General features: G+C 40.1%; 1 protein-coding gene across 25 annotated transcripts; it reads left to right on the top strand.

Moving 5' to 3' along the window:
- Nucleotides 1-5,044: 5,044 nt before the first annotated feature.
- LOC306874113 (lysosome-associated membrane glycoprotein 1-like) lies at nt 5,045-19,478 on the top strand. Of its 25 annotated transcripts, XR_013784581.1 has the most exons (12): nt 5,051-5,219; nt 11,281-11,396; nt 11,891-12,107; nt 12,192-12,356; nt 13,826-14,028; nt 14,106-14,228; nt 15,023-15,089; nt 16,088-16,255; nt 17,336-17,731; nt 17,907-17,966; nt 18,008-18,842; nt 19,013-19,478. XR_013784581.1 is itself a non-coding variant. In XM_079423892.1 (9 exons), the coding sequence occupies exons 1-9, from the start codon at nt 5,168-5,170 to the stop codon at nt 17,473-17,475; spliced, it is 1,251 nt and encodes a 416-aa protein (XP_079280018.1). In that variant the 5' UTR covers nt 5,045-5,167; the 3' UTR covers nt 17,476-19,478. The 25 variants fall into 25 exon arrangements, 1 of the variants encoding a protein (XP_079280018.1); XR_013784582.1 differs by having other exon boundaries at nt 18,008-19,478; XR_013784583.1 differs by lacking the exon at nt 17,907-17,966 and having other exon boundaries at nt 17,336-17,830; nt 18,226-18,266; nt 18,412-19,478.
- Nucleotides 19,479-19,704: the final 226 nt, after the last annotated feature.

The following is a 19,704-nucleotide window of genomic DNA, read 5'->3' as shown; positions in this document are numbered from 1 at the left end:
TTAAGATATTATGAGTCAACTGTTTTATTTGCTGTTATTTCTCATTCTGTGTGTGATGAAACTCATGAAAGAACACATCCAGCTCATATTTCAGCCCAAATTTTGCAAGTAAATGAAGCATTTTGTGTTATATTTTAATCATGATGATTGTAATAGTGATTTTACTGAAAGCAGAACTACAGATAGTACAAGAACTACAAATACTGCCGTGGCATATATACACAATTTAAATAATTAATGCTGAATCTATAATGAAGCCTGTCAAGAACTTATCCAGGTTGCATTTAAGCCCAAAAGAAAAAAAGAAAGGCATTTGCTTTCTAATAAACCTAGTATTGTATATTTTGTACATCGTTGGCTCTGTCATGAATTGCTTTTGTTTCTCTATTTTACATCACTGGAAGCATCTGCTAAGTGCATGAATTGAAATGATATTTTTCATTAAAAAAAAGTTTGTTTTTAAGTTTCGTTTTTGTTTTAAGTCAGAATCGTGAAATAAAAAGTTGCAATTCCATGGCAGGAAAAACTCTCAATTCTGAGAAAAACAGAATTATGAGAGATTTTATATAAACTGCGATATAAAAAGGTGCAATTTCCCCTTTTTTTATTTTTTTATGATGTGGTGAAAACAAGCTTTCATAGTTTTCTGTTTCACAGCATCACAAGAATCCATATTTAAGCAATTGCTATGAAAATAATGCAACAACAAAAAATATTCTAGCTCTTAAGATACTAACTTTATGCAAAAGACTGTTATTAATCAGTTTGGTTTAGTAGTGAAATATGACTGTGTATCTGAGTGTGTGTTTCGTTGCTGTCTGGACACACACTCAAGTTCAAGTTCATTTGTATAGCGCTGTTTATGATACAAATCATTGCAAAGCAGCTCTACAGGAATTTAAGTTTCCACAATATATTTATATATTGCAGAACCTTAATATGTTTAACTTAGACAACATACAGAATTACCAAATTTTGCCATGAGTGTTGGCATCCTCTGAGGTCCTCTGAGGGGTTGACATCATCTTTTCTCAGGTGTTCGGTCATCTCAGATCATTTAAGGGTTGGATCCAGACTGAAGCTTCTGTAATTCCTAGTTACCACGGGATGTTAATCAACAGAGAAACAAATAGAGACATAATTAGTGTAGCTGCTGTTCCATCTAAGCAAAAATGATTTGTTCAACCCAAGCTAAAGGATAATAATAATGTACATTTGATCAGATATAACTGCAGTACAAGATTATAAGATGCATTATGTGAATGCTTGGCTAAAGAGATGTGTCTTTAATCTAGATTTAAACAGAGAGAGTGTGTCTGAACCCCGAACGTTATCAGGAAGGCTATTCCAGAGTTTGGGAGCCAAATGTGAAAAAGCTCTACCTCCTTTAGTGGACTTTGCTATCCTAGGTACTACCAAAAGTCCAGAGTTTTGCGACCTTAGGGAGCGGGTTGGATTGTAGCGTGGTAGAAGACAAGTTAGATACGCAGGTGCTAAACCATTTAGGGCCTTATAGGCAAGTAATAATATTTTGTAAATGATACGGAACTGAATAGGTAGCCAGTGCAGAGACTGTAAAATTGGGGTAATATGATCATATTTTCTTGATCTGGTAAGAACTCTAGCCGCTGCATTTTGGACTATCTGTAGCTTGTTTATTGAAGATGCAGGACAACCAGCTAGCAGTGCATTACAATAGTCCAGTCTAGAGGTCATGAATGCATGAACTAGCTTTTCTGCATCAGAAACAGGGAGCATGCTTCGAAGCTTGGCAATGTTTCTAAGATGGAAGAATGCTGTTTTTGTAACATGGGAAATATGATTTTCAAAGGACAAGTTGCTGTCTAATATAACACCCAGATTTTTGACTTTAGAGGACGTAACAGTGCATCCGTCTAGCTGCAAATTGTAATCCAAGAGATTCTGTGTACTGTTTTTTGGTCCAATAAGTAATATCTCTGTCTTATCTGAATTTAATAGGAGGAAATTATTGGTCATCCAGTCTTTTAAATTTTTTACACAATCTATTACCTTAGTTCAGAAGTTTCATCTGGTCTTGTTGAGATATATAGTTGAGTATCATCAGCATAATAATGAAAACTAATCCCGTATTTTCTAATAATATTACCAAGAGGCAACATGTATATTGAAAATAGCAGAGGACCTAGGACAGATCCTTGTGGTACTCCATACTTTACTGGTGATAATTGAGATGACTCCCCATTTAAATGAACAAAGTGGCAGCGATCGGACAGGTAGGATCTAAACCATCTTAAAGCCTGCCCTTGAATACCAGTATAGTTTTGTAATCGATCTATGAGTATGTCATGGTCTATAGTGTCGAACGCAGCACTAAGATCAAGTAATACTAGCAATGAGGTGCAGCCTTGGTCTGAAGCAAGAAGCAAGTCATTTGTAATTTTAACAAGTGCAGTTTCTGTGCTATGGTGAGGCCTGAAACCTGACTGAAATTCTTCATAGAGATCATTTTTTTGCAAGAAGGAGCACAATTGAGCAGACACAACTTTTTCTAAAATTTTAGACATAAACGGAAGATTTGAAATGGGTCTGTAATTTGCCAGTTCATTAGAATCTAGTTGTGGTTTCTTAATAAGAGGCTTAATAACCGCCAGCTTGAATGGTTTTGGGACGTGACCTAAAGATAACGATGAGTTAATAATATTGAGAAGCGGTTCTTCTGCTACAGGTAACAACTCTTTCAGTAGTTTAGTGGGTACAGGATCTAATAAACACGTTGTTGGTTTAGATGCACTGATAAGTTTATTTAGCTCTTCCTGTCCTATAGTTGTAAAGCACTGCAGTTTTTCTTTGGGTGCGATGAATGAAGCTGAAATACTAGACGCAGTAGAATCTACATTTGATATTGTATTTCTGATGCTATCTATTTTATCAGTAAAGAAATTCATAAAGTCATTACTATTAAACTGTGAGGGAATATTTAGATCGGGTGGTGTCTGTTTATTTGTTAATCTAGCCACTGTGCTAAATAATAACCTTGGATTGTTTTGGTTATTATCTATGAGTTTGTGGATATGCTCTGCCCTGCAGCTTTTAGAGCCTGTCTATAGCTGGACATACTGTTTTTCCACTCCCAGACTAATGTGATTTACTGCCTCATTCACAGAGTAATTCCTTACAGAAACAAATTATAGTACTGAGCGGCCGAGAGCGTGACACACACACACTCTCACTCTTACTCACACACTCACACACACACACACACACACTCCAGCACTACACACACACACACACACACACACACACGTTGGTTTTTGTGGTTTATGGGGACTCCATAGGCGTAATGGTTTTTATACTGAACAAACTGTGTGTGCTATTGCCCTACACCAACCCTACACCTAAACTTAGCCCTCACAGGAGACTTTGTGCATTTTTACTTTCCCAAAAAACCTCACTCTGTATGATTTATAAGTGTTTTGAAAAGTGGGGACATGGGGTAATGTCCTGAAAAGTCACCTTCACCTTGTAATACCTGTGTCAAAATAAATACAATAATACAATACATAAATACAAAGTTATGTCCGCATTTGTCACAAAAACGCGCGCACACACACACTCTCTCTCTCTCTCTCACACACACACACACACACACACACTCTCTCTCTCTCTCTCACACACACACTCTCTCTCTCTCTCTCTCTCTCTCACACACACACACACTCTCTCTCTCTCTCTCTCACACACACACTCTCTCTCTCTCTCTCTCTCTCTCTCTCTCTCACACACACACACTCTCTCTCTCTCTCTCTCACACACACACACACACACACACACATGCTTCACTGTGCTCACTGAACTCTAACCAGATCCAGTAGAGAAGCTGAGGTGGGAAATTGTGTCTTTACTTTCTGTCTGAGAACGACCATCTCATCTGAGGTCAGAGGTCAAACCACAACTTCCTCTGATCCCCGTTACTTCCTCAAATACTTTTACATTCATGCATTTGGTGGATGCTTTTATTCAACAACGTACACTAAATTATAGACATACATTTTATTAGTTCATGCCTTCCCTGGGAATCGAACCCATGGCTTTAGTGTTGCAAGCAGCAGGAGTGACTACATACATACAGATGTGTTTAAACTCATAACTGCATCTAATTCTACTAAATTATAAAATATATAATAAATAATACACTTTAAATAATGACATTTTATACAATAAAATGATAAAATAATAAAATGATAAATGTTTAAATTTTAATAAATTATCAAATTATAAAATAATTTTAATATGTGTCCCTGGAGCACAGAAGCAGTCATCAGTAACACAGGTATATCTGTAGCAATAGCCAACAATACACTGTATGGATCAAAATTATACATTTCTCTTTTATGACAAAAATCATTAGGATATTAAGATCATGTTCCATCAAGATATTTAGTAAATTTCCTACCATAAATATATCAAAACTTCATTTTTGATTAGTAATATGCATTGCTAAGAACTTCATTTGAACAACTTTAAAGGAGATTTTCTCAATATTTAGATTTTTTTGCTCCCTCAGATTCCAGATTTTCAAATAGTTGTATCTCAGACAAATATTGTCCGATCATAACAAACCATACATCAATGGAAAGATTATTTATTCAGCTTCAGATGTATAATGTATAATTTCACAAGTCATTTTTAATGTTTTTTTAAACAGCAAGAAATCAACTGTAGACTATCTACAAACAATAAATATAAACATGCATTAATAAATATAGAATGTCTGCAATAAACTGCTAATATTCTACAGCTGGTTGCTTGCTGTTAATGAAAAATCACAATAAACCAGGCGTATTAATATTATATAAGGTCTTGAAATCGACGTGTGACATTATATCATCATCATAAGCCGCACCTATATGTATCTGGCTGGTATTAATGTAGTTTCAACAGCATTATAATAACACTCAAACGGACATGTTTTAATATAAACGTATATTATTAATACACACTTTATATTAAGAATAAACAGAGTCATCATCACGTGACTCTGAGTGGGCGGAGCTAAAGCGCTGTCATCACATGACTGGAACATTCTGCCTCATGACGCCGTGACTCCGCTGCAGACACCGAACAAACACCGGTTTATCACGGACACACGCGCATATAAACAGCACAGATCTGCCGGACTCGAAGCATGAGGGTCAAACGGAGCTCCGCGGCAGGGGTCTGCTGGACTCTACTGATGGGTAAGTCATCAGAACTCAGACAAATCATCATTAAACATCAGAAACTAGTCTGTACGCCTCGCTAACGGCAGCTATTTTACTCCGTTTGGTGTGTTTTAGTCAGACTGCGTGTTTGTTTCAGTCACGTGCTGCTTCAGGTCGTTTTTTACTAGTTTAATGACGTGGTCAGTGTGTGTTTTCCTTTCCTTTGCGTTGTTTTGGACGCGCTGGGTGACGTCACGCGATCAGCACAATACGCGACAATAAAATAATTTCAGTACGTGATCTTTTTAATGAAAATGGTCTTCTTCTGTCATATTATGAGTTTTTACAGGAGTTTAAGCTTCCTGTTTCACCCAAAGAAGCAGCAGTAGTCTTCGACGCTGTTCCCTCAGGAATCATTGCAGTGTTTAAAGGCTTTGCTAGAGCTCTATAGGATCCACTCAGACAGTTCTACTCACTGAATACCGAAAACAATTGATATTAACACAATGTGCAACTTTTCTCATGTTCAAGATGAAACGATTGTTCATTTGTTTTGGCACTGTAATTATACTACAGTGTTTTGGATGTTTTGTGGATCCAGATAAACATACTGAGAAAGAGTTTTATTTGATAAATGTATTACTTCTAGCCAAGTATCATATCCACAGATGCAAATTCTCCAATAATAAGCCTCATATTAAGCTGTTTGTGTTGTGCTCTTTTCAGAATTCCCCTGTAAAATTATTACTTTATATCCTACTCTTATATTTATTAATCTGTTGTTGTTGTTTTGTTCCCCTGGCTGTTCCTGTGTTCTTTGGTATTCACAATGTTGTTATATTATACTGTAACTATATCTGATATTTCATTGTTCATTTCATTGTAACAGCACACTTACGGCAGATATAGTCCTTCTCAAGCAATCTGAGTTTAACACAATAAGGAAACCGCACTTTTGAGAAATATCATAATTATGCACACTCACATGAGATAAAGACATCATTTATATCCGTCTACTAGAAAAAAACAGTTTGATTGTACATGGAGTGAAGTGCCCCAAAAGGTCTTAATATCCTGGTTTAGTGTTTGAGAAACCATTTTATTTATAATCAATGTTAAAAACAGTTATGCTGCTTAATTTAAGAAATTGTTCTTCTTTTCAGAAGCTGAACAGCATTGAAATAGAAATGTTTTTGTAAGATTATAAATGTCTTTGCTGATCAGTTTACTGCATCCTTGCTGAATAAAAGCATTCATGAGAAAGAGAAGAAAAGTACAGCAGTGCTTGGGTCCAGATCATACTGCGTGCTGATTGGCTGGATTTATCTCACTTCCTGGAGAGCAGCATGCAGATCTCTTGTGCGAGACGTGAGAGCAACGCTGATGGATCTCGCTCTAGAAAATGTGATAAATATGTGTTCTGTGTGAACGGCTTTGTTTCAGTTTTGATGTCGTCTTCTCCGCACTCGTTCTGTTTTTCTGCAATATTTTGAATGAACAAAGGACCAGCGCCGCATCTAGTGGCTTCAGCTGAAAGAGCAACGATACTTACATCGTCGTTGTATTTCGCCTGACGCACACCTAAAATTGAATTTTGAAATTTAAAATTTAATCGAATATGGATTTTTATTTTAAATTCGAAAAAATTAGAATTTTTATTTGACAGCCCTATTGTTTATTAATAATCAGCATCTTTAGATGTTTCGTATTTGGATAATGTCATTGGTAGTGCTTCATGGGATTGTAAGTTCACAGTCCTGTCCAATTTTCTAATACGTTTTTGCTTCAAATCAAAGTTTGTAATGTTGTGGTTCGCATCGTAGCTGCGTGGTTGGGTTCATGAATACGGTCAAATGCAGAATAAATAAAAAGCAGTCTCTTGCGGAAGCAGGAGCCGTTAGATCTAATTACACATTTTTGCTCACCAAAACATCTACTATAATATGAAATGTTGTCTCTTTGAGTGCTGTCCCTTTATAGCACCGTGGGTAGCGGTAACACCTAAACCAGGCTCCCCAGCAGCGCCTTGACCTCCTCTGCGGTTCTGCACACTCGATCTGTGAAACACAGAGGATCAGTGAATGTAGTGCACTGCTCTGATCACTAGTGTTACTGCAGACTCCTGTGAGCGGCTGCAGATGTTCATCATCTCACGCATGATTCACGAGGAACCGTGTGAGGTGTCTTCTGCTCTGAAGCTGCTTCAGATGATCATTGCACAGCAGAATCAGGTGCTGCCAGGCTCTAGTGATTGAGCTCATGCTAAAGGAACTCTGCTCAGAGTTATCTATCGTTGGCTTATTTTTCTCTTATAGTCAGAGTTAATCTGTGGGAGTGTGTGTGTACTAGTTTATACTTGTTAGGCAATGCAAGGAAGTTTATTTATATAGCACATTTCATACACAATGGCAATTCACAGTGCTTTATATTAAAGGAAGTAAAATAATCTTAAAAAACAAGGAATTTAAACACGTTTAATTATTTAATACCAATAAGAATAGAAAATAATTATAAAATACAGTGCAGTCAGTTCGGATGCTCATTCAGTAAATGCACAGCTAAACAGATGAGTTTTGAGTCTGGATTTAAATGTGGCTAATGTTTTAGCACATCTGATCTCTTCTGGAAGCTGGTTCCAGCTGCGGGCCGCATAATAGCTAAAAGCAGACTCCCCTTGTTTTGTGTGAACCCTTGGTATTTCTAACTGACTCGATCCTAATGATCTGAGTGGTCTGTTCGGTTTATATTCAGTGAGCATATCTGCAATGTTTTTAGGTCCTGATAGTATGCTGATTTAGTTACTGCTTTGACATGACTACTGAAACTAAGGTCTGTCTCCAGAATCACCCCAAGATTTCTGACTTGATTTAGTTGTTTGACCCCTAGAGTCAAGGTATGCATTCACCTTGAGAACTTCATCTTTGTTTCCAAATGCAATGACTTCAGTTTTCTCCTTGTTTAACTGAAGAAAGTTCTGGCACATCCAACTGTTAATTTCATCAATGCATTGGCAGAGGGAGTCAATGGGGCTGTAGTCATCTGGAGATAAGGCTAGGTAAATCTGGGTATCATCAGCATAGCTGTGGTAGGCAATTAGGGCCAAATGTCCTCACTTATATAGTGAAATAATATACCAACCCGGTTGGGGTTTGGTTAGATAGGGGATAGAAAATATAATTAACCTGATAGAAAATCAGTGGAAGTCTATACAATGTCCTCACTAAGATAACGTGTGCGTGGGTGTGTGTGTGTGTGTGTGTGTGTGTGTGTGTGTGGTCAAACACTTCATGATTTCACAAACTCCTTCAGTCATGCTGGGATTTCACAAGAGTTCCTCTTCACAGTTATTTACTCTGCTTCAACTGCAGTTTACAGCAAAAACATGACACAGTTGAGAAAAGATAAATAAAAGGGATGTAACGGTATTATCAGTATCATCTGGATATTATCGTGGTCACATGACGATATGAAACGATAGGTCTTCCGGGCAAATAGTGTCGTTTTTAAAATAAATGTAAACTTCTTATTCTAACATAAAAGGTCTTTAAAGTTGTGTTTTGGGTCATTATGCTTTCAAACGAACTCAAACTGAAAGCACAATATAATCTCTTCATCAAGTGTGTTTTAAAGCGTAGCTGCACTTGTTTCAGACGATCAGCTGGTGATCCGGTGTTTTCTGCGTCTCAGAACGGCTCTGTTCACACTGAATGAATGCAGTTTATTACACGTTCTGTGAGTTTAGCACACGTTTGGGAACAACAGCCACCAGTTCTGCTTTATTTCAGCGGCAGATGATAACAGCAAATTATCATTAATATTTAACTATTAATTGTGCTACATTTATAATAACCTTTTTTAAAGGGCAGCATAAGAGTGTTTTAATTATAATAATAATAATTCATTACATTTATATAGCGCTTTTCTGCTTTTCTAAGCACTCAAAGCGCTCTACATTGTGAGGGGTGGCGTCTCCTCGTCCACCACCAGTGTGCAGCATCCACCTGGATGATGCGACGGCAGCCATAGTGCACCAGAACGCCCACCACACACCAGCTTACTGGTGGAGAGGAGACCGAGTGATGTAGCCAATCAGTGTAAGGGGATGATTAGGAGGCCATGATGGTCAGAGACCAATGGGAAATTTGGCCAGGATGCCGAGGTCACACCTCTACTCTTTTCGAAAGACATCCTGGGATTTTTAATGACCACAGAGAGTCAGGACCTCGGTTTAACGTCTCATCCGAAAGACGGTGCTTTTTGATAGTATAGTGTCCCCGTCACTATACTGGGGCGTTAGGACCCACACAGACCACAGGGTGAGCACCCCCTGCTGGCCTCACTAACACCTCTTCCAACAGCAACCTAGTTTTCACCGGAGGTCTCCCATCCAGGTACTGACCAGCTCAACCCTGCTTAGCTTCAGTGGGCAACCGGTCTTGGGCTGCAGGGTGATATGGCTGTTTTATCCTGATTTGCAACATTAAAAGAGAACATCAGGCTGTACAAGGTTATATTCCACACCCGCTCCTGCTATATATTCACTCTGTTCATCCGCTGTTCGCTTAGAATAATTCTCTTCCTGACCCGACCAGTCCCGCTCAATGCAGATCTAGTTTCCAATCTCACATTTAAATTTCCTCTACTGAAAGAGAGAGAGATAACCAATAAAATGTGCATTAGATTGAATAATTTAAAGCTGCAGTCTGTAACTCTTTTTTTTGGTTAAAAACGATCCAAAATCAATATTTGAGCAAGTACATAACCAGGCAGTGTTCAAAACTATCACCTTACTTTAGCCCGATTCACACCGGTGATGTTATAATAGAGTGGTACGGGTAGGTTTGCGTGGGAGGTTCGAGCCTGGCTCTGAGGCTGTAAATATAAAGAAGTGTTCCCGGCTAGTAGGCTATCTATCGCATGTGAGGATCCTGCAGAACGTTTATAGGCTGTCCTCACAGCAGATAGAATAATTACATTTATCATTTTGATGGCGGATTGTGATCCAGAAAGGATTGTGTTTATGAAACACATGTGAATGAAATTAAATTATATTCCCGTTTTAAACGTGCTTCTGATTACTAGCGCTGGACCAGAATATTCGATTATTCTTTCGGTGGGATGGCATTCGATTTTCAGTTTTGAGATTCTAATATTCCTGTTTTTTTTTTCCCGAACACCTGGCATCCCCCACGAAACGGTTCTCATTAATTCACAATAGAAGTCTGTGGAATGTCCCTCGTTTAGATAAGTAAACGTGTGTGTGTGTGTGTGAGTGTGTGCGTGTGTGTGTGTGTGAGTGTGTGTGTGTGTGTGTGATTCCTAGTGATGAACTCTTCATCAGTGTTCTTAAGTTTATTTTGACCCTCATTCCCTGCAGTTGTCTATTGATCCTATAGTAATGATTGAGTTGTATTGAGGTCAGTAACACCACAGTCATGATATAAAGCACAGAATACAGATCAAAGTGTAATTATATAAACATGCTCCAGAATGGATAACGGTTACAGATTAAACCTAAATCAAGCTGTCTTTGTTAGTTTGGGTATTAATGTTGTTTTTTAATTTAAAAAAATTGTGAAATAGAATGAGATTATTGTGAGATGACGTGTTTTTCTCATCATGGTCATGTTCAAATGATGTCACTTCCTGTGTGAAACTCTTAAGGACTTGTTTTATAAGATGAACCCACTAAAACGTTCAATTTCTTTCAAAAGTAAATTTATTGAATTTTATGTACAAAACTTTGTTTTATAATTGCTTTATTTCATTTTTGTATTATGTACTACTGTATTGTTTTTCTGGTGTATAATCTGTTTGCCATGAAATAGCCTGTGAAGTCTAAGTCACTTCCAGTGTCACAATTTTAGTTTTAAAGCAGGAAATCATGTGCTAATAGATTGCAGCTTAGTATTATTTGTTGGAAACGTAATCATATTTAAGAGATGCTGTGAGAATGGTGATGTTTAGTGTGGGATGGGTTCAGAGGTCAGTGCTCCAGCATCAGTGTGACGGCGCTCTCTGCTGGGCACTGAGGGTCAGGACACGTTCACATCCACTGAAGACGACGATGATGATGATGATGATGGTTGTGTTTCAGGGAGTGTGTTTGCAGCTCATGCGCTGACGTTTGAGGTGATGGATGGAAACTCCACCTGCATTAAAGCAGATCTCAACGCCAGCTTCAGCATCCGCTACAACACCACCAATGGAACGGTACAATACACACACACTCACACACACTCACACTCATTCATACACACACTCACACACACTCACACTCATTCACACTCACACGCGCACACACTCGCATGCACTCATTCATACACGCACAACCACACACACTCTCACACTCACAACCACACACACACACACATGCACCAACAAAAGACATTAACAGACTCTCTTCTTTATAAATAAAATAGTAAAGCTCAAAAGCTAAAACAGATGAAGTAAAACACTCTGTCCTTCTAAAAGAAAAGCTCTTATTGGGGGATTTGATACTTTGACATCTGGCAACCTCAAGCATGAAAATGGAGGCTTGATTAAAAACAGCCTATAATATTTTTTTCCCTTTTTGTTAAAGAAAACGTGAAGGTATTTTGATGAAGTTTGGTGAAAAAGTTATTTTTTAAACTTCTTTGTCAATAATTTTGCAAGTCGATATAGTAAAGTTTCTCAGCATAGTGTTTGTGTGTTTGCTGTGTCAGAGCGCGGCGAGGTTTGCGCTGCCGTCCTCAGCAGCAGTGGGCAATGGCAGTTCCTGCGGCGGTGCTGGTGTTCCTCCAGAGCTGCTGGTGTCGTTCGGCGCGGGTCACGCTCTGACGCTCCGGTTCTCCAGCGACGGACGGCTCTACCGTGTGGCCAACATCAGCCTGCAGTACAACCTCAGCGACACCAGCACCTTCCCACAGTCCTCCAGCACAGGTGAGACTCACTCACACACACACACACACACACACAGGTCGTTACGGATGCACCGGCGTCCGCTCACATGCGTTTCTCTCGCAGGACTCGTGATGGTGATGACGAGCGCTTCGGAGATCTCGGCGAGGTTGAACAGCACCTACAGGTGTGTGAGCTCCTCCACCGTCAGCCTGAGCGCCGAGGTCAACATCACCTTCTCTGATGTGCGCATGGAGGCTTACATGAGCGGAGCCAACCGCAGCACAGACGGTACCTTCTTGACATTCAATTAAGTGTCGTTTTACTTGTTCTTGTTGATCCCACATCATAAGTTGGTTTCCCAGCATGCACAGTGGCTGCAATCAGGTCAATGAATCATCCTTTTGAACTGGTTATTTTCAGTGAACCGGTTGAGCAGGTTATTGAATTGCACTGAACTGTTCATTCTTGAATCGGACCGACTGAACTCTGAATAGGTCTTTCATTCATGTGTGACTGCTAATGGGGCTGCTGGGTAATCTGATGCTCAGAGCCTAAGAGAACAGAGCTTCTGACTCATGAGGGAAAATAAACAAAGTGCTCTTAATAGATCCACCCAGCAGCTGAGTGCATAAGTTTACACACCCCCCTCCCTCAGAGTCTGTAAAGTGTTCATCATTTAAAAAAATGATAACAACAGAGCAGTGCCGTTATCAACTAAAACTATTAAAAACACGTTAATTCAAATATACAGCTAAAATAAAATATAAATATTAGATGAAAAACTTACAGTAAATGGAGAAATGTTGCCTTAGCAAATAAAATAAAAAAAGTTTTATTCAAAAGTTTCAAACAATTATTCAAACTTAAACTGATGTAAAATTGTATTTAAAGTAAATAGAAATATTAAAAACTTTAAAAATGACAAAAGTACATAAAATTACTAAAACCTAAATTGAAGTGAAAACTGAAAATATGAAAATAAAAGCTAGTTCAAAATATAAATTTTTATAAACTATTTATTTTCACAACAGGTAACAATAGACAACATGTTCTAATATTACATGTCAGAAATGAATCCTCATCATGCTGTCTTTAACAATAAAATAAAACAAATATTGAAGTCATGCATCAATAAATAATGACGGCTATAAAAACCTAATAATAATTAAAACTGATAAACTAATACTAAAGCTCTGCTAGTGGAGAAGGTCAGTGTCTAGGTGGGTTTCTTCTGGATTTAGTCTGTCTCAGTTTCTTCAGACAGACTGGATGATCATCAGATCTCAAAAATATCACTGGATTATTACAATTAATGGCTAAATCAATGTTTGGAAAATTAGAAATTATTTTATAGAAATGTAGTTATTAAAGAAAGAACTGACTTAAAACCATTTTTAGCTGGTGAAAAAATATAGCGTTCTTATACTTTTAGCCACCACTGTATATAATGCAAAATATTAATAAATACTATAATAGTGTGTAAATAATACTGAAATGACACTGCTAAAGAGGGATGGGTGTAAAGGTGCTGTTAGTTAGTGTTTAGTTATACATCACTAGCTGGTTTGTGACTCTGTCATTGAACTGAATAATGACTCTACTGTCTTCTGTAGAGCTGCTGTACAGCTGGAACTGAATTAGTTTTTAGGAATTTTGCAACATTAACACTGTATTGTTTCCTGTCCACAGTTTATGACTGAATCTGCGTTGAATCTGTGGTGTGTCTCGTGTGTGTGTGTGTGTGTGTGTGTGTGTAGAGAGTGTTTGCAGTGCTGATCAGACAGTTACGACCGCTGCCCCGACTCAGTCGCCCAGAACCACCGCCGCCCCGTCTCCCGTCCCGCCGCCCGCTCCGGAGCGAGGAAACTACACCCTCACCAACCGTAACGGCACCACCTGTCTGCTGGCGCTCATGGGGCTGCAGCTCAACATCACACACCGCTCCAGATCCCTGAAACAGGTGACGCACGCACACGCTCACTTCCTGCTGCTGTCACTTGTTTGACCGCCGCTGACCTTTGATCTGATCCTCCGCAGACGGTCAGCGAGGTCATGAACCTGCAGCCCAACAGAACCACAGCCTCGGGGTCGTGTGGGGTCACAGTTGCCACGCTGGTGCTGACGGAGGATCTCACCAACCTCACCTTCACCTTCACACTGGTGCGTGAGTGTGTGTGTGTGTGCGCGCGTGAGAGTGTGTGTTTGTGTTTGTGTGTGTGTGTGTGTGTGTGCGCACGTGAGTGTGTGTGCGCACGTGAGTGTGTGTGCGCACGTGAGTGTGTGTGCGCACGTGAGTGTGTGTGTGTGTGTGTGTGCACGTGTGTGTGTGCGTGTGAGAGTGTGTGTGTGTGTGTGTGCACGTGAGAGTGTGTGTGTGTGTGGGCACGTGAGAGTGTGTGTGTGTGTGGGCACGTGAGAGTGTGTGTGTGTGTGTGTGTGTGTGTGCACGTGAGAGTGTGTGTGTGTGTGCACGTGAGAGTGTGTGTGTGTGTGTGTGCACGTGAGAGTGTGTGTGTGTGTGGGCACGTGAGAGTGTGTGTGTGTGTGGGCACGTGAGAGTGTGTGTGTGTGTGGGCACGTGAGTGTGTGTGTGTGTGTGGGCACGTGAGTGTGTGTGTGTGTGTGGGCACATGAGTGTGTGTGTGTGGGCACGTGAGTGTGCGCGTGAGAGCGCGTGTGTGTGCGTGCATGTGACTGTGAGAGTGTGCTAGAGTGCATGAGAGTTTGAGCGTGTGTGTGAGAGAGAGAGTGCGTGTGTTTGTGCGTGCGTGCGTGAGTGTGTGCGTGCATGTGACTGTGTGTGTTTGTGTGTGTGTGTGCGTGTTTGTTTGTGTGTGTGTGTGTGCGTGTATGTGACCGTGTGTGTGTGTGTGTGAGAGAGCATGTGCGAGTGTGTGTCTGACTGCCCTGTAATGATAGCATGATGATAATGGAGGTGTTTTGTGTTGCTGCAGAACTCCACTACACAGAAGTTTTACCTGAGTGCTGTGAACGTCTCTGCCTTCTGGCCCGATATGACAGGTACAGCTGTTCAGTGCACTAGATCATCAGCACAGGCTTCTAAATCTGCTGATTTAATATCTGATGCACAGATTCAGCTGCAGGAACAGGACATCCACCGATCCTTAGAAAGCTTTCAAATGTCTAAAATTCATTTTTCAAAATTTAAAGTTATAGTTCACCTAAAAATGACAAAAACGAGCAACTATCGGTAGCCATTGACTTCTATAGTATGGAAAATACTATGGAAGTCGATGGCTACCGTTAGCTGTTTTTTTTTTTTTTTTTTTTTTAAACAACATTCTTTAAAATATCATCTTTTATGATCAACAGAAGAAACTCACACAGGTTTGGAACTTGAGGGTGAGAAAATGTTTAGTTTTGGGTGAACTATTCATTTGATGCCATAAAACGTCATTCACAGAGCTCTTAAACATGTTGACAGAAAGGAGGTTCATTATAGTAATTTAACACTGATTTATTAAGTACTAGATGAATAAATGTGATCATTAGCATTTGATCAGTCAGTCTTCTTATAGTTTTTGATGCTCCGTGCCAAATTAGGCTGTTAATGCATCCTTTTGCAGTGCATATGCAGCATTTCAGATTCTGTCATTTGGTGCAAAGATTGAGATGATGACATTTATACATACTGATTTACAAAAACCTGAACTAATTACTCTGAGCATCTGAAAATACTGAAAATTATTCAAAAAGTAAACAAAAAAAGCTGAATCATACCTCAATAAACCTGTTTAATCACGAAGTCTTATTTTTTACCTTAGTTTTGGTACAGATTGTTGTTTTTAAAATGATTTGCATTAAAATTAAATTTCTGACATTTCATGTTCTTACACATGCCCGAGTAATATTTCTTATTGAACGTTTTGAATGCATCATGTAACAGAAAACAGCTTGTCTCTGGAGAATAACCGCGATCATCCAGAATACTCAAATGCTGTGATTGATGGTGTTTCCTCACACGACTGATGTCACTAATGAATGTGTGATTGCTGCAGGTCTGTTCTCGGAGGGAAACGTCTCTCTGAACCTCCTGCAGTGCAGCGTGGGCCGCTCGTACATGTGCAGCGCGGAGCAGACGCTCCCGATCCTTCCCAGCTTCTCCATCAACACCTTCAGACTGCAGCTGCAGCCCTTCAACGTCACGGCCGGCCGCTTCTCTGCAGGTACTGACCGATCAGTCAAACACTGGCTTCTGTGCAGATCTTAAACTCTTATTTAATGGGGTCATGAACTGCCTTTTGTTTTTGTGTTGTACTGTTTTCTGAGCTCCGCTTATAATGTTATCAAGATTTTTTACATCAAAACATCATCATTTAAAAGTAATGTTATTGTTACAGTTTTTAACCCCCCCTCATCAGAACGCTCTGTTTGTAAAAGTGTGGCGGATTCTCACTGCTGTGATTGGCTAACAGTTGTGTGTGTTTAACAGCGTATCTTCCTCATATACGGACGCTGCTGTGATTGGCTAACAGTTGTGTGTGTTTAACAGCGTATCTTCCTCATATACGGACGCTGCTGTGATTGGCTAACAGTTGTGTGTGTTTAACAGCGTATCTTCCTCATAAACGGACGCTGCTGTGATTTAGGTTGCTGTTTAACAGACAAAGCAATAGTGATCCCGTAATGAATGAGTGTTGTGACATTACTGTCGGATTAGTCGCACCGCATCGTCTTTGTTTCAGTCTTTCTCAAAATCCTGCATCGAATTGTCTTGTTTGTAAATGAATCTGAGGTAAAATGAAGTGAAGAAATGACTGTTGTTACTGACATGGTCTGGATCTCATCCACTCTTTCCTAATGTTGGGAATCAGGAGGAAGGCAATGCAAGCACAGTTTCGGCACTGAACAGCATCTTGTCTTCAGAGCATCTGTATCGTTTGGTTTCTGTGTAGACCTGTGCGTTCGCTTCTCTCGTAAACCCTGCACATGCATGAATCGGTGGGCGGGGCTAAACAGGCAATGCTGTCAATCCTCTGTGGGGGCGGGGTTTATCCACACTATTACATCATAGAGTAGATCATTCCACAAGCTGTTGTTTGGCAGACTTCAATATGAGCTGTTTTTAGACGAACGAGAATTGTTTTGAGTTCTGAAACTTACAGGATGCTTTTATAGCACAATGACCTCTTATATGTCAAAAGATCAAGGGAATTTAGTTTTCTCAGTTCATGACCCTTTAAAAAAAAACTGTCTTCTGATTTGAAAAACTGTGTGTGTGTGTGTGTGTGTGTGTGTGTGCGCAGTGGAGGAGTGTCGCTTGGATCAGGAGAACATGCTCATCCCCATCATCGTGGGTGTGGCTCTGGCCGGTCTGGTGCTGATCGTCCTCATCGCGTATCTGATCGGCAGGAAGCGGACACACGCTGGATACCAGACCATCTGATCATCTTCATCATCCTCCTCCTCCTCCATCTGCGCTGCGATCGACTGCAGCTGCACGCATTGGTGTGTGTTTGTGTGTTCGCTGTGAGGTCAGGGGTTAGCTGCAGTGGTCAGTGTGTGTGTGTGTGTGTGTGTGTTTCTGTGCTGTGAGGTCAGAAGTGTGTGTGTGTGTGTGAGAGAGAGTGTTCACTGTGAGGTCAGGGGTTAGCTGCAGTGGTCAGTGTGTGTGTTTCTGTGCTGTGAGGTCAGAAGTGTGTGTGTGTGTGTGTTTCTGTGCTGTGAGGTCAGAAGTGTGTGTGTGTGTGTGAGAGAGAGTGTTCACTGTGAGGTCAGGGGTTAGCTGCAGTGGTCTGTGTGTGTGTGTGTGTTTCTGTGCTGTGAGGTCAGAAGTGTGTGTGTGTGTGTGTGTGTGTTTCTGTGCTGTGAGGTCAGAAGTGTGTGTGTGTGAGAGAGAGTGTTCACTGTGAGGTCAGGGGTTAGCTGCAGTGGTCTGTGTGTGTGTGTGTGTGTGTGTTTCTGTGCTGTGAGGTCAGAAGTGTGTGTGTGTGTTTCTGTGCTGTGAGGTCAGAAGTGTGTGTGTGTGTGAGAGAGAGTGTTCACTGTGAGGTCAGGGGTTAGCTGCAGTGGTCTGTGTGTGTGTGTGTGTTTCTGTGCTGTGAGGTCAGAAGTGTGTCTGTGTGTGAGCAAGTGTTCACTGTGAGGTCAGGGGTTAGCTGCAGTGGTCCGTGTGGTGTGTGTGCTGTGAGATCAGGTGTGTGTGTGTGTTTCTGTGCTGTGAGATCAGAGGTGTGTGTGTGTGTGTGTGTGTTTCTGTGCTGTGAGATCAGAGGTGTGTGTGTGTGTGTGTGTGTTTCTGTGCTGTGAGATCAGAGGTGTGTGTGTGTGTGTGTGTGTGTGTGTGTGTGTGTGTGTGTGTTTCTGTGCTGTGAGATCAGAGGTGTGTGTGTGTGTGTCAGTTGAAAGCCGTTCTGAATGTGTGTTTGTGTGAATGATGATGATTGTTGGAGTCCAGACGTTCAGCACAAACTGGACAAACCTTCACTCACGGACGTCCTCATCCAAATCACTCGGTTTTTTTTTTATTACTACTAATGTTCTTTATGTTCTTTTTATTCTAAAATGTTCAACGTTTTAGTGTTTGTACTGATTTTAATTGGCTTTATGTAAAAAGTTTGACATCAGCTCATTTACATAAGTGTGTGTGTGTGTGTGTTAGTTTCGGGTCCCCATCATGCCCCATAATTCAAATGGCTAAATAAACTTTTTATTTACAATATAAAAACACAAAACTTTAACTTTTTTTCATTATGATTGCATGTAGGGTTAGGAAATGATTAGCTCTGATGATGATTAAAACCATCACGCTCTGTGTGTGTGTGTGTGTGTGTGTGTGTGTGTGTGTGAGAGATGCTGGCATTAAATGACACCTGATGTAAATAATTAATGTTTGTCCTTGTTTTTTGGATCATGAAACCTGAATAGAGCCGCTGGTGAATTACCCATGATCCTCCACACACACACACTCCAGCAGCTATAAGGGCCGTTCACACAGAGCACATTTGTTCCAAACCTGATTTAAACTTGAGCAGTGTTTCATGAGCGAGACGCTGAGGAAGACACCGATGCAGTGATTCTGTGTGAGCATGAACCCTAAAAACTGATGATGATGAAGGTTCAGTTGCTCGAGTGAAAAGGGAAATGAATGAATGCGAGTCTGAAACTGTATCTTGTGCTTTTCTAAGACATGTCAGTGATGTCTTCATCATCCTCATCCTCAGCAGCAGCATCTTCCTGACACACTGATGATGATGATGATGATGATGATGATGAAGCCCATCGGTCATGTCTGGTGGGTTTGAGGCTCCTGGTGATTTGATTGGTCACATGACTGCTCGTGTCACTGACATTGGCTGGTTTCTGCTGCGCTCTGTTATTTTTGTAGTGAATGTTTGGTTATTTTTATGCTTCAGGGTTTGAGGTTAAATAAAAGAATAATGACTTCCACTCGTCAGTGTTTCATTAATGACAACAACACTCGTTATGAGCAGCAGCATAAGTGCCGTTTTAGCATTATTTATATTCTATAATAGCTTTTCATATTTTAGTATTTTATTTTGTGGCTTTTAGTTTGTTTATACATTACTGATCTCAAACTTTTAAACAGCAATGTTTTTTAAAGAAGTCTATTATGCTCAGAAAAAAACACTAATATTGTTAAATATTATTACAA

The sequence above is a fragment of the Barbus barbus genome, assembly GCF_936440315.1.
Source record: "Barbus barbus genome assembly, chromosome: 8".
Taxonomy (NCBI): Eukaryota; Metazoa; Chordata; class Actinopteri; order Cypriniformes; family Cyprinidae; genus Barbus; species Barbus barbus.
The sequence above is the reverse complement of the archived record's forward strand: the minus strand, read 5'-3'. Positions and strand labels throughout refer to the sequence as shown.